General features: G+C 34.8%; 2 protein-coding genes and 1 pseudogene across 2 annotated transcripts; all 3 read right to left on the bottom strand.

Moving 5' to 3' along the window:
• Nucleotides 1-3955: 3955 nt before the first annotated feature.
• Nucleotides 3956-7949, bottom strand: LOC25482220 (prolyl endopeptidase). Its single transcript, XM_013610761.3, has 11 exons — nt 7358-7949; nt 6981-7181; nt 6809-6885; nt 6469-6631; nt 5792-6385; nt 5206-5586; nt 5035-5110; nt 4882-4945; nt 4591-4726; nt 4371-4484; nt 3956-4287 (listed from the first exon to the last, which is right to left on the bottom strand). Exons 1-11 carry the CDS (start codon nt 7850-7852, stop codon nt 4222-4224), a joined length of 2367 nt encoding a protein of 788 aa, XP_013466215.1. The 5' UTR covers nt 7853-7949; the 3' UTR covers nt 3956-4221.
• A 563-nt stretch (nt 7950-8512) lies between these two features.
• On the bottom strand, nt 8513-16150 carry LOC25482219 (prolyl endopeptidase-like; annotated as a pseudogene).
• Nucleotides 16151-16374: 224 nt separating this feature from the next.
• LOC120579442 (protein MAINTENANCE OF MERISTEMS-like) lies at nt 16375-17350 on the bottom strand. The gene is made up of 2 exons (XM_039831679.1): nt 16625-17350; nt 16375-16507 (listed from the first exon to the last, which is right to left on the bottom strand). Exons 1-2 carry the CDS (start codon nt 17147-17149, stop codon nt 16412-16414), a joined length of 621 nt encoding a protein of 206 aa, XP_039687613.1. The 5' UTR covers nt 17150-17350; the 3' UTR covers nt 16375-16411.
• Between the last annotated feature and the right edge of the window lie 7202 nt (nt 17351-24552).

The raw sequence follows: 24552 nt of genomic DNA, 5'->3' as shown, positions 1-24552 counted from the left end.
TGTCCATTGCATAATTCGGTTTCCATATTCTTTACTTTCAGTCAAATAATAACATCAAATTCCCGTTCATTCATGTTGAAAAGTGTGTTTCTCATGCGATGAGAAAAACATAAATGAGTGAAATATTGAGTTTTTGACTGAGTGAGTCTTGAGCTAACTATAATTCGATGACTGACGCAATTATTATCTTGAAGTTGAGCAGCTTTTTTCCAGTTCTAGTAAAACTAGCATGTTCTCCTGAACTGTTCCTTCTCGTACTGCCAACCCTATTATATTGGTCCTATTGTTGCATGTTTTGCTCCTATATGGTTACTTTTGAATGAATTAATTTTGGCTGAAACTGAGTTACATTTGCTTTTCTTGTGTCAATGTAACATGAACATGGTATTACTGAAGTAGCAAACACAGTTGAATTGAATCTAGAGAATTATTGTTCCATAATAATATGGAGGCCGAAATTGGCCACCTCCTAGCATGGTTTTGATTGTGTACATTTGGAAAATAATTATCATCTAAAAGTATATTTTTGAAACATGTATGCGTGATTTTTCTAGAAAATTTGAAGGTGAAGAGTAGCATCCTAATATGGAGGCTCATATTATATCGGATCCAATTCATAAGTGCTTTTAAGTAAGGTCTACAATTCCTTAAATAATATATGTTCGGGTCATGCTGACTAGTGTCCTTAAGAAATTTGTTAAGGAAACAAAAGTAAATTTTATATTGAAAAAGTTTCAAGATAGTTTTATTATATTTGATTACTTAACAAGTGTCACAAGTAGTTACCATTTTTATGTAAGTTTTTAAGATCTCTTTAGAAATAAGTATCACATCACAAACCTAAAGGTTTGTCAGTTGCCCGCCACAAGCTGTGGACATTACAAACTAACAATGTAACCAGATGATAGAGGTCCTGTGATTTACATCCATCCAATCCAATAGATGGATTGTCCTCAAAGAAGGACCTCAAATGAGTCAAAATAAAGGGGGTTCGACCCACGTTGCTTCAGAAGATGTTAAGTAAGCAAATTCTCGATCAAGTTTATGTTCAACCACTTTCACCTCTCTGGTGGGGTTTAGTATGGGAAAGAGGAGTTCTTTCCCTTCATGAAAAAGTTGAACCACAACCATGAATTTATTAATTTTTTAATTGGATGGTTAGGATTTGTGACGTGGTAATTGTTGTGAATTGTTGCATGACATTGTGGACTGCAGCAGTGGTCCCCACCTTCTAATTAAACAACAATAGTATTTCATTTCATTTCTTCATATTCTTCCCTATTATTCTCTTCATCTTTAATTATCATCTTTAAAAATAAAATAAAAAATAAAAACCCAGAAAATCATGATAGTAAAATTCTAATTCATTATTTTTAATTAATTAATTTTTAAATCACTAATAAATCCCCAAATCAACCTTAGTTTCACCCAAATCTGGAGAATTAAAGGATAATCCATATGAAGACTTATTAGAGTTTCGGTTCTCTCAACCTCTCCAGCTTGTTCACCTGGATCCTCAACCATGATATAGAGTTTTTATCTGTCATAGGAAACAAAATCACTGGCAAATCACTTCGCCGGAAAAATCCCAACGCATTTAGCTGAGCTTTGTTCGACTCTCGTGGAACTTTATCTTTCTATTAATAATCTCAGCAGTGAAATCTTACGTAAGTTCGGCGCGTGTACTTCGTTGCCATTGTATGATTCGCGGTGAACTTCTGGTGGAGGTTTATCGTTGTTGCTTTTAACAACTTTGTGCCTTTGTGGATGTTTAAGGTTGTTGCTGCTGTTGTAGAAAACACAGTATATAATTATTGTTTTTGTTGAAATTGAGATTGGGAGTTTGTGATTGTTGAAAATGTTATTGTTGTTGTTGATGATTGTTGTTGTTGTTGTTGAAATTGAGATTGGAAAATGTTGTTGATGATGAAGAAAAAATTGTTGTTTGTTTTTGTTAAAAATAGAGAATTTACCTTAGATCTTGAATATGGTTGTTGGAATTGTTTGGAGCAAAATGAAAGATGAATTTTTATGCTGCTGTTTTATGCCAGATCTTATGGTTACTTTCTTCCTGCAATTTTGTATGTTTCGTTTCTGTGAATGTGAACTAATTGAGGAGAGACAATACACTAAAGTAAATTAAAGGGTGCAACAAGAAGAAACAAAAAAAAACATTAAAAAACAAGTTTCATTTTTTTTTTTTAGCAACGGGTTGCATAATGCCAGCTGTCCTGAGAAAGGGAGCTTTCCCATGGTGGGAAACAACTCCTGATTTCCAGGCTAAACGTCACCACTTTCTCTACTTTAATCACAAAAGAAGGTGACATTTAATTTGGGAAAGACTAGTTTTTTCCCATCATGGGAAAGCTTTTTCTGACCATTGGATCAAGTGTATAACACATCTTTATTATGGACTCTCAATATTAAATCTAACCACTCATGTTCCTCTTTTCCCACCACCATCTCACCTGATTCCTATTCTATTGGTCAAGAACTTCAAGCCGGTGAACGTGATCCTCATCGCTGATTCCCTATCAATTAATAATAAACACAGTTCTTGAAAAGAGAAGAAAAAAATTTCAATGTTGCATTTTTCTCACAATTCCCCCTTTTATAGTTTGTTTTCTATGTTGCCAAAAAGGTTGGTAAAAATCATCAAAAGTAAACAGCAATTATCATGAAATACCACCGTCGTCGCCGCCTCGGTTCCAGATCTGTTTCCGTCGGAGCTTCTGCTGCTTACGTTTGGTGTTAATTCATGTTTGGTGTTTGGATCTGTTAATTCACGTTTGGTGTTGTTGCTGTTATTCCTGGATTCTTGTTGTCTTGTATTGATTTGGGGTTATGAGATTTGTTGTTTTTGCAGAAGAAAAAAAATTATGGGTGAATTTGAGGGTTCAATTTCAATCCTTCTATTCCTGCGTTTTTTCCTTCATATTAACTCATTTAATTGTAGATATTTTTTAATTAATAATAGGATTCAATCAATTTAATTTGAGATTCAATAAATGTTGAATGGTGAATGATTCAATCAGTTCTTGTTTTTTATAGGCTTGTTTGTTCACATTATTCCGGGTTTATATGAACACAATTTGAGATGATGAAGAGGAACAAGAGGGAAGGAGAAGAAGAAAGGTATAAAATGAGGTGCATTATATTGTGGTGAGTGTCTATGATAACATTATGATCTATATTTGATCTAATGGTCAAAAAAATACTTTCCCATGATGGGAAAGAAGTCTCCTTTCCCAAATTAAATGTCACCACAAAAGAATGGTGTGTGTTCACATGGGAAAGGTTAATCCTTTCCCACCATGGAAAAGTTGATTCAATGATTAGATTAAGTGAAGAACATATTCTTAACATGTTCTTTCAACACTAGATTTTTCTTCACACTATCTTCTAACAATTTAAAAATTTTGAAAATTAATTTTCAGAAATTAAAAAAATATAAAAATATAAAAAAATTCATATAATTTTTTTTTTAATTCTGTAATTCATCGAATGTTAGAATTTTATTTTTTTTTGCAAAGAAAAATAAAATTTTGGAAAATAAGATAAGTTTTTATTTTTCTAAAAAGAATATATTTTTTAATTTCATAATAAAATAAGAATCCTAAAAAAAAATTTGAAATTAAAGTTTTTTATTTTTCTAAGAAAATAAAATTCTGGAAAATTTTGAACAATTTTTTTTTCATTTTTTAAAAAAAAATTCTAACATTCAATAAATGAATTACAGAATTTAAAAAAAAAATTATCTGAATTTTTTATATTTTTTTAATTTCTAAAAATTAATTTTTAGAATTTTAAAATTGTTGAAAGATAGTATGAAGAAAAATCTAGTGTTGAAAGAGCATGTTAAGAATATGTTCTTCACTTAATCTAATCTTTGAATCCAACATTCCCATGGTGGAAAAGGATTAACCTTTCCCATGTGAAATGCCACCCAAAAGAATAACATGATAAAGTTTTCAATGGTCATATACTGTCCAAATATTTCACGGAAGGAAGGCTGTTCCATTCCTATAATACAAAGGGGGAAATACATTTTTTTTTATATATAATAGAGTGATAAATTTTCTAATGAGAACGTCCCGCCCCCTAAAGAAATCACTGAAAATAACTATCCCTCTATGCCACTGCCATCAAGACATCACCTAATGCTGATTCTTTCTTATCAATTGTCATGGGTGGAAAAGGAAGAAATGAAGTTGCACCACATTACTCAATCCAACGAGCCTCTAACATCTTAGCCATAAAACCATACCGGTCAGCGGCTTCATCAATCTGCAGTCAACAACTTGTAAGTATAGCTTACCAAGCCAGTACAACAATACAAAATGGATGCTAGAAAGAAAAAAAAATATTACAGTTTTCTGTGTCGGACGCCCAGCTCCATGTCCAGCCTTGCATTCAATTCGAGCAATTATTGGGTTCGTCTGGGGACTTTTATCCAGGCTAGTAACAAGGACATACTGCAAGGTCTGATCAATATTTGGAATACAAGTTAAAAGTTTTGAAGCTTGCAAATTAAATTCATAACTCAATAAATCAGAATGCAATAAATTCAATTATGGGAAGCAGACAAACCGCCAATAGCTTCAATGAATGTAATGGCACAACACGATCATCATGATCAGCTGTCAATAGCATTGTTGATGGGTACTGAATCGACTTATCTGGATGCTGTTCCCATGGTCTCCGGACATTATGCAATGGTGAGTACCTGAAACACCATAGTATTATCATAAGATGTCGCATACACATATATAGTCTTACATAGCAGCCTGCAGCATCACTTATTAGCAAAACTTTCAGATATCTGTTTATGTAATGTACAGTTTCATCTTACTATTTAACGATAGGTTTAACGAAACTCACTTGATTAGCCAATGAAATTCTTCTTCCTTGTCAGAACAGCCAAAATCTGAGGTCCAAGCATGACCTGAATAACAAAACACCAAATCAATATACAACATTACTTTTACAAAATAACAAATTAGTAGACACTACAAAGAGCGAATCAGAACAAACCTATAGTGAATTTATGGAACCGTAACATGTCCATAACACCAACATGAGCCAGTGCACAACCAAAAAGATCAGGTCTCTGTTCAAAATGGGGTACGATAGTAAATACAGATAGCTCAATGCAGGGAGCACAATACAAATGCAACTTCCAATTGAATAGAAAATGAAACAAACCTGATTTATGCAAGCACCAACAAGAAGTCCACCATTGCTTCCACCTTCAATGCATAACTTTTTGGGTTGGGTATAACCGGCTGATACAAGGTATTCAGCTGCAGATATGAAGTCATCAAAGCAATTTTGCTTTTTCGAAAGGGATCCTGCTTTATGCCACTCCTCTCCGTATTCTCCACCACCACGAATATTTGCTATGCAGATAACAGAACCTAAATGCCTTGCAAGGACAATACGACTGACACTGAAAAATGGTGTAAGACTGACGTTAAAACCACCATATCCATATAACAAACAAGGGTGTGAACCATTCAAAATTATATCCTTTCTGGAAACAATGAACATCGGTATCTTGGTTCCATCTTTACTAGGCGCAAAAACCTGAAATGTGTAGCTTTATGTCAAACAATCGAACACAAGCAAATGAAACAACAATAAACAAATAGATTCCAAAAGACGGCAATGGCCACACTCATTAAAAGACTCAAGAGTAATGATATTTCACAGGACCTAATTTATAATACAAAATTGGAAATACAGTAACATATGCACATGATTGAGTATTTTTCTTCACTTAATTTCTTACCTGATTGACGTGAAAATCAGAGCGATCAAACCCAGGGACAACAATCTCACGAAATATCTTCACATCAGGAATCCGTGTTCCTAGGTTGCATTGATATATGATACCAGGAGTCAAAAAGCTTGTAAAGCTAAAGAAAAACACACTATCTTCACGCTGTGCAGAAATTTCACCAACTGTGCCTATGTCAATTGGTAATTGATGCTGCAGGGAACCTGTCTGTAAGTTTCTTACTTGTAGAACATATTTCACATCACTCAAGTAGCTTACTATCAGTTGGTTACTGTTTACAACATATGCCGACCCAAGTACATCTTTTTCAGATTCTTGGATAACATCAGTCCACGTATTTGGTTCTCTCAAATCTACTCGGACTAGTTTATATTTTGGAGCATCTTTATTAGTTAAAAATGTAAACACAGCGTCATCATTTGCAATGGGCTGATACTTGGCATCAAAATCATCAATAAGCTTTACAAAAGTGAGGAAGGAATGTTTATTCCGAAAACCTTCCAGACCATTAGGAAGTTCGGACAAGTCAAAGTAGTATATTTTGTTAACTGGATCACAACCCTCTTCAATAGAGAGAAGAACATACTACAAAATCAAATAAAGCAGTAAGTTTTTTAGGAAATTAGTCACATGTTCTCAACCATACAAAAGCAAGGAAAGAACAGTACCTTTCCGTCATCAGTGACACTTGCTCCAAACATATATTTAGGGTTGTGAGGATCTCTCCAGCACAGAATATCTTGTGATTGATCCGTACCCAGAAAATGATAATATAGCTCATGATAAAGGTTAGAATCAGTCTCAGTCCCTGCATCTACTACTTCCCCATCCCTACATTGTAAATTAGTAAAGTAATCAATCAAGAAAAAGGAAGACTGATTCTAGTCTTTCCTACCATCATCAGCAACGCTATGATTCACTTACTGTTATTGAGAAGATCTCCACATAAATACTTAACCGGAAATATGAATTGAAAAACAGAATAACAATTTGAAAGTAACGGCTTACTTGATTGTTGGAGCCGGATAGCGGCTGTAAAAGAAACCTTTGCTATCATGCGTCCAACTAATAGAGGAAAACTTAACCTGAATGAAAATAAATTCCAATCAATCTTGATTCACCGTTCAACTCTTGAGTATCCTAATTTTAAGTTACTAAAAGAGTATGAGATATTACTGACCCAAGACAAAGTATCAGGCTCAACAACCTTGTCATGAACACGCATGACCTTTATGGTGACCCAATCACTACCGCTTGAACTGAGCCCATAAGCCAAAAACTTAGCATCTTGGCTAATCGAGAAGCTGTTGAGTGAAACAGTACCATCTTCACTAAGGACATTGGGATCAAGCAAAACCTCGGCTTCACCCTCGAAACTATCCTGAAATAATTAACACAATGGTACTACTACTAAATTTACCTAATTTAAATTGGATACATAAATATAACTTGAATAGAAGTCCAGTGCAGCTCAGATGATAAAAGGTTGCAGAGTTTATGGCTACTAAGCAACTTGAAACAAAAGAAACAAAAATAGTAGATGAGAAAGTAAGTTACCTGAACATAAAGGACGCTTTGAGGTTGAAGACCAGTATTGTGGAAGTAAAAGTAGTGATTAACACCTCTTTTGAAAGGAGTGGTATAACGAGGATGATCAAACACCTTTTTGATTGTTTCACCAAGTTTGGTTCTACAATCACATGTCTTCAGCACTGAATCAGTCAAAACAACCTGTTTCTGTACAAAGTCTTTGACTTCTTCAGCATCAGGATTTTCAAGCCAACGGTAAGGGTCGGGAACATTAACGCCGTGATAGTTGTCAATGACGGAGTCGTTTCTGCGAGCAATGGGATATTGGATGGTTTCATCAAACACAGAAAGTGAACCCATTTTTCTTCTATAGCTGTTATTGTTAAGAGAAGAAGAGTAATGAGATTTGAATAATGTGTTGGTGGTAAATAAACGAGGAAGAAAGTTTGGGTATCTGATGCTGCTACGGTAAGAAGAAAAATGAAAAAGAATGTGGCGGGAATGGACACTAAATGACAACATTGTTTCGCTTTCAATAGGGACCAAATTTCTCTTTCAGAGACTCTCACTTCACATTACAGAGAAAGGAGGGAAGGATTATGTCGCCATTTTCAACCATTATGTTGTGTCCTCTCACTTACAAGGATAATTAATATATTTCTTTATTTATATATTCTTTATTAATTTTTTGGTTCCGTCAATTTAACCCAGTTTATATGGACGTTGTATATTATATTGGAGTTTGAATCTCATACAATCATCTTTAAAATATGAATTTCTTTTAAAGGATTAAAATATGAATTTTTAGTCATTAGACTACTCGATAAAAAATACCAATTTTTAAGGTATGATACTCAAACACACAAGTTAGTGTATCATCGTAATAATTTAGAGTGACATGCTATTGTCACACCAAAGCACATGACAACCTGAAAAATGATAGATGAGTCAACATATCATAAGGGCATCCTGGTGAGGGATCATCGGTCACGGGACTTCACATAGCGGACCCTTGACGCCCTTATCCAAGAAAAAGGTCCTCCCACATCATAACGAAAAGAAGGGAGAGCTCAAATGATGATGAATACATACATGCCATAATCCCTAGGAAGGAGGGAGCTAGCTAGCCAGTGCACAACCAAAAAGATCAGGTCTCTGTTCAAAATGAGGTACAATAGTACAATACAAATGCAACTTCAAATTGAATAGAAAATGAAACAAACCTGTTTTATAAAGCATTTATAAAATACATCAAATAAAACATTTATAAAATAACATTGGTATGTGACACATTTTAATTGGTACCTTAATGGTACACATCTGCTATCCCTAATAAGTCTAGTAACTACTATTTCCAATAACTTTGTTATCAATTGTGATTGAGAGGAAAAGGAAGAAATGAAATCTCGCACATTACTTTTGACAGCTCTACTCAATCCAATGAGCCTCTAACATCTTAGCCATAAAAGTGTACGTGTCAGCGGCTTCATCAATCTGCAGTCAACAACTTATTAGTACAGTATAACTTACCAAGACAATAACAACGAAGCTAACAAGAAAACAAATTAGTAGTATATTACAATTTTCTGTGTCGGACGCCCAGCTCCATGTCCAGCTTTGCATTCAATTCGAGCAATTATTGGGTTCGTCTGCGGACTTTTATCTAGGCTAGTAACAAGGACATACTGCATGGTCTGGTCTGCTCAATATTTGGATTTGGAATACAAGTTAAAAGTTTGCAGCTTCCAAAATAAATTCATAAATTATGGAAAGCATACTAACCGCTAACAGCTTCAATGAATGCAATGGCACAACACGATCATCATGATCAGCTATCAATAGCATTGTTGGTGGATACTGAATTGACTTATCTGGATGTTGCTCCCATGGTCTCCAGACATTATGCAATGGTGAGTACCTAAAACAACTTACTTAACTATTATCATAAGATATCACATCACATCACAAATAGTCCCCTACATCAAAGTCTGCAAAATTATAGTTTCAACTTAATATTTAATGACAGGTTTAACCAAACTCACTTGATTAGCCAATGAAATTCTTCCTCTTTGTCAGGAGAACCAAATTCTGAAGTCCAAGCATGACCTGAATTACAAAACACCAAATTAATTTTCATTATTACTATCACAAAATAACAGATGAATACACATCAAGACAAACCTATATGAATTTGTGGAACTGTAACATGTCCATAACACCAACATGAGCCAATGCACAACCAAAAAGATCAGGTCTCTGTTCAAAATGGGGCACAATCGTAAATAGAGCTAGCTCAATGCAGGGAGAACAATACAAATGCAACTTCCAATTGAATAGAAAATGAATCAACCTGATTTATGCAAGCACCGACTAGAAGTCCACCATTGCTTCCGCCTTCAATGCATAACTTTTTGGGTTGGGTATAACCGGTAGATACAAGGTATTCAGCCAAAGAAATGAAGTCATCAAAGCAATTTTGCTTGTTTGAAAGGGATGCTGCTTTATGCCATTCCTCTCCGTATTCTCCACCGCCACGGATATTTGCTATGCAGAAAACAAAACCTAAATATCTTGCTAGGACAATATGGCTGACGCTAAAAGATGGTGTAAGACTAATGTTATAACCGCCATATCCATATAATAAACAAGGGTGTGAACCATCCAAAATAATATCCTTTCTCGCAACAATGAACATTGGGATCTTGGTTCCATCTTTACTAGGAGCAAAAACCTGAAATGTATAATTTTGCATATGAAATAATCAAACACAAGCTAATGAAATGAAATAAGACAAACCAAATTCCAATAGACAACAATGGCCATACTCACATAAGAATAATTAAAACTCAGAGGGCCTAATCTATAATTCAACTTTAAGCGTGAGTGAGTTTCATTTTTACCTGATTGACATGAAACTCAGAGCGATCAAACCCGGGAACAACAATCTCACGAAATATCTTCATATCAGGAATCTGTGTTCTCCCAATGTTGCATTGATATATGATACTAGGAGTCAAAAAGCTTGTAAAGCCAATGTAAACCACACTATCTTTACGCCGTGAAGAAATTTCACTAACAGTGCCTATGTCAATTGGTAATTGATGCTGCAGGGAACCTGTTTCTAAGTCTCTTACTTGCAGAACATATTTCACATCACTCAAGTAGCTAGCTCACTATAAGTTGATTACCGTTTACGGCGTATGCTTCCTTGAGTACATCTTTTTCAGATTCTTGGATAACATCAGTCCAAGTATTTGGTTCTTTCAAATCTACTCGGACTAGTTTATATTTTGGAGCATTTTTATTGGTTAAAAATGTAAACACAGTGTCATCGTTAGCAATGGCTTGATACATTGCATCAAAGTTATCAATAAGCTCGACAAAAGGAAGGAAGGCATTTTCATTCTGAAAACCTTCGAGACCATTAGGAAGTTCGGACAAGTCAAAGTAATACATTTTGTTAACCGGATCACACCCCTCATTAATAGAGAGCAGAACATACTGCAAAATAAAAATAGTCAGTTTCTTAGGAAATTTGAAGTCATAAACATAATGAAATTGCGTATTTGGACACACTAATGCACCTGACCACGGAAAATTAAATTATGCCTGACTTATAAAGCTTTGACTTTAACCATAGGAACTACAAATTTGATGATTATCTAGTAGAAACCATAGTTCAAATTTGCAAGACAGAAAAAATGAAGACCTTTGTTCGATGTAAAGGAAAAATAATATCAGCGTATGGTAACTGCCAATGCTATTATTAATGAATATGTTTTCTCATGAAGCATATGCGCATACATACCAATATTTTTCTTAATGGTTTTTCAGACAATAATTAGAATATTGCAACGTTTGAAAGTTTAGGCTTTCATGTGAAGATCCCTATATTTATTTACCAAAAAAAAAACTATTACCTACCTTATGACATGAAATTAATTATAACACTCATCCTTGCATAGAAAAATATGTCTAGCAAGGCTTAAACAGATACTATAAGAATAAACATGTCATTAAAAAGAACAATAACTACTAAACTAGTCACACATTTTCTTACTATGTACACAAAATGAATGAGTATCGATAATATTGATGATTGAAAATTATATGAAAGCACGGAAAAAATGGTACCTTTCCATCACCAGTGACACTTGAGTCAAACATATATTTAGAGTTCTTAAGATCTCTCCAACACAGAATATCTTCCGACTGATCCGTACCCAGAAAATGATAGTAGAGTTCTTGATAAAGGTTAACAGTAGTCTCAGTCCCAGCATCTACGACTTCCCCATCCCTACATTGTAAATTAGCAAGCTACTTGAAAAGAAAAACAAAAAAAAAAGTGAATGATTGAGAAAGGCAACGTACGTATCTGAACATAAAGGACACTTTGAGGTTGAAGACCAGTATTAGTGATTAGCACCTCTTTTGAAAGGAGCGGTATAACGAGGATGATCAAACAACTTTTTGATAGTTTCACCAAGTTTGGCTCTACAATCACATGTCTTCAATACTGAATCTGTCAACACAACCTGTTTTTGCACGAACTCTTTGACTTCTTCTGCGTCAGGATTTTCAAGCCTAACAACAGCGAAAACAAAGCTGGGTTAATGTCTTAGAACGGTAAATAACGATAGGATCATAGGAACTACATGCATATGGATATGGTAACCACATGCATCATTAAATTAAATGAATGAACTTAAAAAATCAATTTTACTTATATTTAAAAATGGATGGAGTATATCTTATTTATAATTTTAATTAAGCTTAAATGCACTTTTATTATCTTATTTTAGAAAATTTAATGTTTTGGTCCTCTATTTTAAGAATCGATTTTTGATCCTTTCTTTTTTTTCATTCTGAATTTTGATCCATCATCTAATATTTGGATCATTTTAATGATGTGCATCATTTATCTATGACAATGCAACATTTATTAGGCCAGATTAAAAATACACGTCAACAAAAATATATATAAATCATAAATAAATATGTCACATCATCAAATAATAGTCTAAAAATGAGATGATGGACAAAAGATATTAAATTGATTTTAAAACACGGGGATCAAAACTTTTTTTTTTTTTTTTTGTTTAAATAGGGAGATCAAAAGGATATCTATGCCTATTTAATTATTTCAATTTATTTTAGAATTGCATAAATTGTAAATACTTCCTTTATAACTAATACAAGTTTTTATAATTCAAAATATTCTTTTTTTATTATTTTAAAAAAGGATTATCTTTAACCCCTTTTAGATCTTAAATTTGGATCCTCGTGAGCTTAGCTCAGTTGATTGGACAATGCATAAAGATATGCAAGGTCCGGGGTTCAAATCCCCGGCCACTACCAAAAAAGATCCTAAATTTGGACACCAACCAAAAACAAATATACAATCATGTTGAAATTGCCTTCAAATTGTGATGTTGTGAAAGCTGAAAATCGTGGCGCGATTTTCAGAGGCGTGGCGCGATTTTGCTGGCAGAATGGATGGTTTCTGCTGAAGCAAATCGTGGCACGATTTTGTGCAGCCGTGACGCGATTTGTGGATAAGGTTGTCGTACCTTGGGTCGTACGCTTCAACCGTGGCGCGATTTTCCTAGGCGCGACGCGATTTTTGTCTGTCACTGTGTACTATTTAAGTGTTTCAGCTCATTTTTGAAGGAAGAGGAGAGAGAACTTCAAGAGAGGAAAACTTGGGAAATCAAAGGAGTTAACTTTAGGGTTAAGGGTCTTTGATTAGAGTTCTCTTGGGTTAAGAAACATTGTAAACACATTGGGTGAGTGAAAATCATTGAGTGTCTTGTTCATTTGTGAGATTGGGAAAATGGGTAGAAATTAGGTTTGTTCTTTGTGAGCTTGTTTAAGCTAATTTCTTGTAACTCATTTGTATCCCTTTGTAAGAACTCATTGATAGTGGATTGGAGAGATCAATCTCTCCTCCAGAGTAGGTCAAGTTTGGACCGAACTGGGTGAACAATCTTTGGTGTGTTTGTTTTCTCTCTTCTTCTCTCTTTATCTTGTGCTTGTGATTTTGTGTTTTTCACTTTGATTCCTAGATTAGATCTAGGTGTTGTTATTGTTGATTATTGCTTGTGTTCACTTTGATATTGGTTACTACTTTCCTTTGCTCCACACATCATAGTTTGTATTGGTGTGATTTTGAGTCCGAATTCACAACAAATCACATTATTTTAGTTAAGGAACCACATTACATTGTTAATTACGAATATTTATCAGATTATATTCTGAATGTATTTTATTTTAATTCATATTTATTTTTAGCCTAAACTAAGGGAAATGTTAACTTGTGCCCGTATGACATATGTTAAGAATTCCACTAATAGAAATTATGTATTGGAAATTGTGTTAATTTATTGCTTAAATAGTTTAATATTCATTTTTTCAATAAATTTTTACCATTAATAAATGAAATTAATGTTTAACATGTTCCCTAAAGCATAAGTTAACATGACCCAAAATGAATTTAGTGCTCGATGTCGCCATTTTGAGCTCAACATTCTATGCGCATTAATAGCAATTCACGTCGGGTTCAATTCCCTTTCCCTGATTGATTTCTTGTCAAAAAAAATAATTCTATGCATAATAATATTTTTGGCGGGTGGGATTCCATACATATTGAGTTTATTTTGATGCCCTCTTATATTGAATTGTTTTTATAATGTTTTTTTTTAATTGTAACAGGATACTGAAACCTCTTGACATTTATTCTTTGTTTGTCGGGATATAATTTTCTTCCGAACCAGATTTTGGCTCAATCAACGGTTGAATTCAACAGGTCCACTTACCATTACACTGCCTTAAGAGTGCTCGAGGAAGGTCACATGTGCGCCCCATCACATAGAAGCACTATATCCTAGAACGATCCCGATTGTTCAACAGATCTTCAACTAACTCCTGCGATCCACGTCGGATTTTGCATGAACAATTACAACGATAGGATCATAGGAACTACAAATTATTGTTTTGTTATTTTGTAGTGATAAGTGTTGACTACAATACAAAATGGAATTAAAGCTTACTAAATCATTACTCAAAGTTGCAATTAAAGGTTAAAATTTGGAGTAAGTTATTCTATTAGCATTTGTTAAAAGACACTAACTAATTTTTATGAAGGTGTTTTTTAGCAAAGTTATAACTAAAAAGTGAAAATCACACCTTGAGGTGTGGATTGCTAAAATACACCTTCATAGGTGACTTCTAGCAAAACTATATATATATATATATATAAGATCCGTTGACACTAAATCTCAACTGTACATTTTATTTAATCAAAGGTTAATATGTTTCTACTATCTGTGTATTCTTCCTCTTAGTGGCATACAATTATTATTTTTGAAAAACTGAAATTAGGAACATGAAATTAGAAACATCGTCACATCTTGATACTCTTTATTTCTTTTAAAAAGTTTGTTATCATCTGCCACTATCCATTAATATTGTTTCTTGTTTGCATCTCTCTTCCCTCTTGATTAATTCGGTATCAAATCCAGGATCTCATGTATCAATCTCGATTTGGTGATTAGCCATGAATGAATTTGCACATCTAAATGTAAAATAATGATATAGAATAATTAATTTTATTGTGTTAGTAACATGGAAAACTCTTTGAATTCAATTGAATTGTTATCAATCCTCGGTGCATATACAAATTTCAGGAGTTATCCATGGCTTTGATGTTCTAACTGAGATAGGTGAGGACACATGATTTCAGGCTTTGTTACCTTACCATGATCGGCTAATTTCATTGTTGGTTTTTCAGAAACTAAATTGATATAAAGCGTGATTATGATTCGGTGCATAAAGAAAGTTGAAAATTTATGGAGACCATGTAATAAGAATTATAAGCCTTTGATTAACTTTAAATGAATGGTTGAGTTTTAGTGTCAACAAGGTGTCAACCGTTTACTATTTTAATCCAAAGGGCAACAATTGTGAGAATTGCTGTTCCCACATGTTGTTTGGCTGTGCCACACGAGTAAAATACGAAAATGCCCTTCGGCAGTTTGCTACCGAAGTTTTTAGGCAACCGGCGGCAGTTAACTGCCGAGGAAAACCTCGGTAGTTAACTGCCGAGGAAATCTGAACTTAAACAATTTCGGTAGTTAACTGCCGAGGAAATCTTCATCTATAAAACATTTCAAAATCATTCTAACAGTATTTTTACACAAAGTTTTAAAATTCATCATAACAGTTCAAATAACAAATAAATATTGGTGCAAATGCACAACTTAATTAAACCAACATTTTTGTACATTAAACAAAGTAAAAAAAGCCCATGAAATTAAAAATAATGTCATCAAAGTAGAAATATACAAATATACATAACTCAATGTCATCAAAAGACTAAAACTAAAAAATAAGTCATAAAAAAGGAAAATAGTACTACTGGTCCTGATCCTGGTGCCTCCTCCTCGGCCTTTGGGCTCTCCTCCTGGTCAAAATCGACGCGATCTGCTCCCTCATATGGGTCATGGCCTCATACCACTGCTGAGGGGTCATGCTCATGACCTCCTCCTGGCCTAACTGCGCATCAGCGTAGGCAACAGCGCCACTAACCATGTCATAGGTGTCAGGCGAGCTTCTCGCCTCATACCGCTGCCACTGCTCTGCAATGATCTGCTCTTCATTTGCAGGCCTCGGAAGATCTCCTGGAATAGGTGGCAAGATCTGAGGGTGAGACACCCTAGTGTACCACAGGACATAGCCATCCGCCACCCGCCATGTATCCTCTCCTGCCTGCTCACCCCGAGCGTCCACCTTAAGCGTGTGAGTGCGGAAGTCGACGAACATCTGCACAATGGAAGGCGGGGGGAGGTCCCTAACATCAGTCGGATGTCTGGGGATGGTCTGCACGTATCCGTACTGCCTCAAAACCCTCTCGGGCAAGTGACGGTACACCCTACGAACGCCGCACATAATCCATCCAGAATACCAGAAAACCTCCTCGAAGTCCTGGATCTCTCTGTGCTCCTCGTACGGCCTCCAGCATACATCATCTAACTGTATACGATCGAGCAGTGACCGATACGTGATCCCCTCCCCATGACCCTTCTAGAGCTTCCACCTCGCTGCAACCGGATAGTTTTCCAGGTAGTCAGTGTTGAGATCAACACTGAAAAACCCTGGAAAATGCGCCAAAAACCATGCCTGCACAAACCAAATAAATAACATTTATAAATTATTACGCACGGAAAAATATAACAAAAAATTAAAAGTTCACAAAAAAATAAAGTTAACATAAATATAAAATTTCAGTTTTCTTACAGTGAGCAGTGTCACGCTCCCCCCAAGCGCTCTGTGTCCAGGCCTACATGCATCCGCCAACTCGCCGTATAGGTAGGCGAGGGTCATAGCTCCCCAGGAATAATTACGCATCCCTGCGTAGCCGTCCGCCATGGTCGTCAAATATATCAGCTCGATGCGCTTGTTGCTTCTATCACCAAACAACAAGCATCCGACCAAGTACAGAAGGTAACACCGGACGCAGTATGTCCTGAACCTCTCCAGCTCCTCAACCTCCTCAGGATCCTCCGTACCCGCCAATACATTGGCCCTACCAAGGTACGAGGTATAGAAGTCCCTCAGCCTGGGGTAGCTAATGTACCCACCGTACTCCTGGTTGCAGATCTTCTCAGCCTCATGATGGGCCACACCCAGATACGTCATCAGCAGCGCCGCTCCCTCATGCTTGGGCATCTTCTTCCCATGGGCCAACATCCGCCCCTCAATAGGAAGATGCGTGAGACATGCGACATCATCCAATGTCACAGTCATCTCCCCCATCGGCATGTGGAAGGTGCTGGTCTCCGGATGCCACCTATCGCATAAAGTAAGCAGCAGGGCATGAGGCACGGTGGAGTACCCCAAGTAGACCAAGTCATGTAGCCCGCTCTGCTGAAGCGCATCCCAAAACCAATTCTCATTCCCGTTAGGGCGTCCGAGAGTGAGAATCTTCGCCCCATGATTAATCGGTTTAAGCACGCGGGTCTTACGAACCTGAAATAATAGAAAAAAAATATGGATATAATAATTAAACATAAAAACACATAACAATGTATAACAGTGTATATAATAATTAAAAACACATATAAACAAAACAATTAAACATAAAAAATAGAATTAAAAAAATAAACATATAACAGTGTATATAATAATTAAAACAAACACACATTTAAAGAAAATAATTAAACATAAAGAAAAAGAATTAAAAAAAAACACATATAGAGGTGGATATAATAATAAAAACAAACACACATTTAAAGAAAATATTTTAACATAAAGAAAAACAAATTAAAAAAAAAACACATATAAAAGTGGATATAATAATTAAACAAACACACATTTAAATTAAAGAAAATATTTTAACATAAAGAAAAAACAATTAAAAAAAATACACTTACATTATTTGAATTATACCAGAGTGGCAACGCCACATGACCGGCATAAGAGTGGAGCAAGGACAAGTCAGCCGGTCCACCAGGAAAGGGAGGGTCCGTAGGTAACACCTCCGGTGCAGCAGCTGCTGCAATGTCATCCTCGTCTCCTGCATCCTGCTCATGTGGTATATGATCCTGGTCATATCCACCGTCCGTCACATCATGATGTACCTGATCTTGATAGTTCAGGTACTCCACCCCAGTCTGGTCAACAGGCTGTGACGGGTCAACAACCTGTGTGTTATCGCGATTTTCGGGTGTCAAGTCATTAATTAGGCTTGAACCTTTCAATCTTTGATATTCTCTTATTTTTTCTTGGGAAGGGCAAAATTGGGAAAAAACCCTTAGAGTCTAAGTTCGGGGGTCGTTTTCGCTACGAGAAGGTGTTAGGCACCCGGAACGATTATGGTATTCCATAAGAACCGTTCTCCTAAATTTATTTCTACGCTTTATTTTTATTGCCTACTTATTTAAAAAAGGAAGTTTTATTTGAGTGAAGAATGGGGAAAGAAGATGATTGAGATTTTATTTTACTTGGCTTGGAGGAGTTTTAACTCATTGCCTACGTACCCTTTTAAGGGATCAAAACCAAACGTAGTTCGTTCTCGAAAATTGTTTTTGTTTTTGTTGGTTGATTTTAAGTTTGGAAAAGGAATTTTGAAGAATGGAGATGAGAGGCCTCAAGGGCATGAGATTTGGAAAATGTGAGGTGGAAGTAGTTATTTTGCAAAATAAAGTCTAAGTATGATTAAAATTTATTAAGTTTTTTTTACTTAAGAAAACAAAAGGAAAATGAGGAGTTTTGACTCCTATTTTAGAAAAAAGGTTTTCAAGTGAGGTTATTCACACTTTTTTTTGGAAAATGATTTTTGTCTAAGCGTTGTAAAACCTAAGCATACATCTAAACATACATTCCCTAATCATGCATCTAGAACATCCATGTGGGGTGTGTGCATGTGTCGGTGCTCGTGTCGGTGTACATCACTTATAGTGTCCATAGTCCTTTACATTGAGTCCTAAATACATGCTATGGTCTTGCAAGGAATTAAAAGGAAACTAATCTACCTAAAATTATTACAAACCCATTTGATATAGAAATGAATAGAAAAAATAATGCCTAAACTATGAGATGGATGAAATATGAAATGAAATGGTTAGTATCATAAGGCATAAAAATGGTAAAAAGGTAAACAAAATTGAATGGAATAGCAAAAAGAGAAGAGCAATGAAATGAAATAAAATGACAAAATATGCCTAAAATTGGTTATAACACTTAGACATGCACATGACCTATAATTCTCTCATCATAGCAATGTCAAAGGGGTTTGATTTTGAGCTATAATGTGAGAATAAATAGGATACATTCAAGCCAAGAATTATGACACATTTTTAAAGATACTTTGTACTTTATTTCTTGATAAAAACACACATTTCTTGCAAAACAAGAAAGAAATGAAAATCTACATCCACAATCAGCAAAACACACATATGATCAGCAACACATTCACCATGAAATTGCACACCAATCATCCACATCACATGCCAACATTTTATGAGAAATATACCACAAAAAAAATGCACAAACTTAGATCCAAAACACAAATTAATCAAGAAAAATATCACACACATTTTTATCATTTTTAAACCCTTAAAAAAAAATCACAAAAGTATTAAAATGTATCAAGAAACATATAACAATTTTTTTAGGAATTTTTAGAGAAAAAATTGAGCACACAGAGGTTCAATTAGCAAAAAAGCAGGGTGCAGATAGCAAGAAAATAGCAAAAAACGAAAAAAGAAAAGTCCAAACCAAAACCAAGGGATCCGGATTCATAGGGAGCGTTGGATTGATCCAGGGAGGGAAACCCTAGATCCAACGGCCAGGAATGAAGGGGATTGGACCGGTCCGGTTCACTGGCTTATATATATATGCTTACACCGGTTTTTCCATTTTTCTTTGTTCTCTCTCTCTCTAACCTAAACCTAGTGAGAGAAGCTCTCATCTCTCTCCTTTCTTCCTCGCCGGATTCCTGGAAATGAAGATGATCTTCATCTTCTCCGGGGAAACTTGTTCCTCCGGCGTGGTGGCCGGCCGCCCCAAGGGTGGCGGCGCCGCCGCCGGAAGTTGAACAACCTTCTCCGTTTTCAAATTTTTTTACACTTTTGGAAATCCTTTTTCGTTCTAAACACGAATCCGGCACTGATTTTTTCGTACAAGGCTTAAATCTTTGTAGATCTACACTTTTATTCACGGTTTTGAAAAAGATTTTTCTTGATTCTTTCTTAGTTTTTTTTGTTGAATGAAAGCTTTGGAACTTTGCAGATTTACATTTGATTCGTGTTTGTTGATATTTTCAAGCAAGAAAGGTTCGGTTTTAGTGTTACCTGAGATTTTGCTTGGAGATTTTGTTGAATTTCTTCGTAAACACTTGATTCTTCGTTTTCTATGTTGTTGATTTGGTTGCTGGACCGGAAATAAACCGGTGCTGTTCCTTCTTCTTCTTCACCGGTTCAGATTCTGCTTCTTTTTCTCTTCTTCTCAAGCTTTCGGATCCTTCGTGATCGTGCTTGAATTCGTCGCCAATGGTGATGAATTCGCACTGGAATTGCGAAGGATTTGATTCGATGATGATGATTCGCACAGAATCTCTGAGAATCACAGAAAAAAATGATGAATTTGATGAATCTGGAAATCTAGGGTTTATGTGATTGTTCTTGTGATTTTTCTGTTTTGATCTGTAACTGCCAAGAGAGAGAAAGTGTTCTCTGTTTGTTGAGGTGGCGTGTGATTAATGGAACTCTCCTGTAAATTCTGACACTGTGTTGTATTTATAGCTGACATGTGTACTTGAGACCCAATGGGGTGATGACACCTGGACTTGCACTGTATTTGATTCAAGGACCTTCCTGCAAAATATAAAACTTGGGGACTGGACTGCAATTAAAAAAGGACCTAAATGCAATTAAAAAAAAGTTTTGGACTAAAATGCAAATTAAAATAAAATTGGTAATTTAAAAAAACGTAAAGTGAAACAAAAAATAAAATCAACAAAACGACTAAAACGAACCAATTACTGACATGAGGTATTTTAAAATACCTCCCTGCCGAAATTTTGACAGGAAAAGATCAAAATGCCCCTAGGGACTAAACTGACCCAAACTGACTCAAATGCAATTTTTGAAATGATTTTTAAACAAAGACTCAACAATGATTTGTACAGACCAGTTGAAAAGACTCAGAGGCAAACATAGGGACTAAAATGGGTTCCACTGCAGGAAATGACCAAAATACCCTTTTGTATGATTTTTGAAATAAAGCGCAAGAAAAGTAATGCGATGTTTCTGAGAGTTCTTAAATGACTTGTAATGCAAGAAAAGACACTTTGAATAATTTTATGCAAGAAAATCGAGCTTGAACGTACTTTGAGACAGAGACAGTAAAATATGCAGATGAAAAGAGAGCAAAGATTCAGAGTAAAACAACAGCGAATTGACAAGTATCAGTGTTAGAAAAGAAATTTGAACGAGTATTTTTAGGTCCAAAATCAGGGTACAACACTGTGACTCCTCAGGCTGTGTAGCCTGAGAGCTTCATGAGCCATCTCCCCTCCGACCTCTACCCCTCTTTGGGATGTGGGCACTCTGTCTCTCCCTGCGGTGGCTCTGAGTCATGGCACGCCTACCACCAATCATCTTCGATAGATCAATGGGGTCCTGATCGGCCATATCTACAAAAAATAAAAAATAAAAATTAATATCATTCAACCACTTTATCAACAAACAGTAAACCTAAACAAAACCTACACTTTCACATTCAACCTAAAAATAACCTAAACATAACCGCTTTCACATTAAACCACTTTACCAAAATAAAGACATTGATTGAACCTAAACATTATCATACACATTATCATTAACATTCAAACGCAAAAAATCAAATGCATTATCATACACATTCAACCTAAACTTAACATAATTCAATATACACATTCAACCTAATTCAATATACACTTTTTCAATATGCATTCAACTTAATTCAACATACACGTTTTCGAATTACAATCAAGATCGTATCCAATACCTAAACTAACTAAATAATCAATAAAATTGTCATTGACACATTTTATCAAACACTTTGTGTGCAAAGTATCAAACATACTCAAAATGTGTTATTTTGCCACCAATCAAAACCACATTATACCCTAACATCATTCAATCATCAATTAAACCAACTACATTCAATTATAAACTACATGCACTCATAAAAAATTCAATTCATACATTAACCCTAACCACATGAAAACTACCATTTTTTTAAAAAAAAAACCTACCCAAACTAACATTATGATTAAAAATGAGTCAAGATACTTACTTGTGATTAAATGGAGATGATGCACTTGATTTTGCTGAAAAATCGAATTTGGAGAAGTTGGATGGTTTGGAAGAATTTTGAAGAATGAAGCAATACTGAAAAACTGAGTTTCTACGTTCTGGTTATGTTCAGTTTTCCTCGGCAGTTAACTGCTGCCGAGGAAATCCTCGGTAGTAAGCTGCCGCCGGTTCACAACAAACTTCGGTAGTTAACTGCCGAAGGGCATTTTCGTATTTTACTCGTGTGGCACATCCATACTATATGTGGGAACAGTAATTCTCAACAATTGTTTGTGAATTTTATTCAACTGCGTTTTTTTACTTGATTCGCACCCGCTCCATTCTTCTTTACCGCAGTCAAATATTCTCCTCACTGATCTAAATTACACAATCAGCAGATTAATTTTTTGATTTTTTTTTTCTCCTGCATATGACAATGGACAGCAATTCAATTGAAGGCTTTACCATTTTATCAAAACCATAAATTTAATTTACATATTCAATTCTTTTTAAAGGATGACACTATCCTTTGAGTATATAAATTGATTGTTCAATCATGGTGTTTAACCTAAAATTCCACCAATTCAATACAAGCAAACTCAACAAAAAAAAAAAAAACTTAACCAAAATACTTGTATGTTCAGTACCCTCGCAAAGAATTATAGCGATCCATACAATTGAATTAATAATGATCCAAACAAACAATTAGCCAAAAAGAAAAGGGAGATGCAAACAAGAATAATATTAAATGTCAAGATTTGGAGTAAGATATTACACTTACTCTTGGAGTCAAAATATCCCCACCCTATATATATATATATATGTAAAAACCTTACTTTGATACAAGATATAAGTTGTTATTTGTAACAAATTGTTCTTGCTAAAACATTTTTACAATTAAAAATAGAGAAATGCTAACCGGTGCCCTTGGTTAAGGATATAAAAAAGGAAATTATATAATAGTTAATGCATTAAAATTGTGTAATTAATTTATAATAAAGTCAAAAACAGTTTCATTTTATAATAATAATTCTCTTTTATGGTATACTTAACCAGTGTCCCGAGGATACCGGTTAGCAGGACCCTTAAAAATATCACCTCACTTCAATTCAACAATGATATTAAGCCCTCATCAACTAGAATACAGTTTTCTACAATTTTTTTCACCGAATATTTGTGACTGATAAATTAAAAGAGCCTTTGAAAAGGATTTTTGACGGATAAATTTAAACAAAACACGTGACTAAATCTGTGAGTAATAAAGATAAAAAATATGATGAGTTCAAAATTTGTCATTGATAAAAATAAAAGAACACTAGACTAATTTTTATCATATGAATAAAATTATAACTGAAATAAATCATCCCCATCAACCCGTACCCGTGCGGATGCACCGGTATCTTACCAGTATAAATTTAAAAACCTTAAACGACATTCATTCTAAAACGGTGTGGACAATTGTTAAGAATTTAAAAAAAAAATTAATAACTTTTATATTAAAAATAAGGGAAATGTTAACAAGTGCCCTCAAGGTACTTATAAAAAGACTAATGAAGAAATGTTGTCTTGGAAATGGTGCATTCAAAGCATTGAAACTTTATGTAACTTTTTCTACTTAAAATTTATCAATTATTTCTATTTGTATATTTTTAATTACTACCTCCGTCCCTAATTATAGGGCTCTTTTAAAAAAATAACGGAAATTAAGAAAGTGGATATTTGTATTAAATATGTTTGTAATTAGTATTGTTTTTACAATTTTATCCTTTAAGAGAGATGATTTATGTTTTCAACATGTTATTTATTGCTGATTGAAGAAAAAAAATGTATAGTTAATAGGGGCATGTATGTAAAGAAATAATTAATGTAGTTGGAAATAACAAAGGGGTCTTATAAAAAGGGACAAAAAAATTTCTCAAAAGGGTCTTATAATTAGGGACGGAAGTAGTAGTATTTTTTATGGTTCAATGCCTTAAATACACCATTTATGAATATATTCCCGTGTGTCTTGTAAGACCAAGTGCAATGGGTAGTTGAAACCAAGCTTCAACATGTTGAAACCATTACATGTGTGTGTTGAAAATGAAAAAAAAAAAAATGATGTGGAGGTGAGAGGAGATGAAGGGGTTACAGGGGACACGTGGCGCCTTCGAATTTGCTGAAGCAGGCGCGTGAGATACACGCGCAAACAGGGCGCGTGACCGGTCAGGAGTTGCGGAGAGAGAAAGAGAAATGGAAAAAGACAGGACACGTGGCGCGTTTCGATTGACTGTTTGAATTTTTATCATCTTAATATTTTGGACTCAATTATTTCATTGCAAATAATTTTATTTTATTTTTTACCAAAATTCGTGATTTTTTCTCTCTCTATAAATAGAGACTTGG

The sequence above is a fragment of the Medicago truncatula genome, chromosome 1, assembly GCF_003473485.1.
Source record: "Medicago truncatula cultivar Jemalong A17 chromosome 1, MtrunA17r5.0-ANR, whole genome shotgun sequence".
NCBI lineage: Eukaryota > Viridiplantae > Streptophyta > Magnoliopsida > Fabales > Fabaceae > Medicago > Medicago truncatula.
This window is presented reverse-complemented; position numbering and strand designations above follow the sequence as displayed.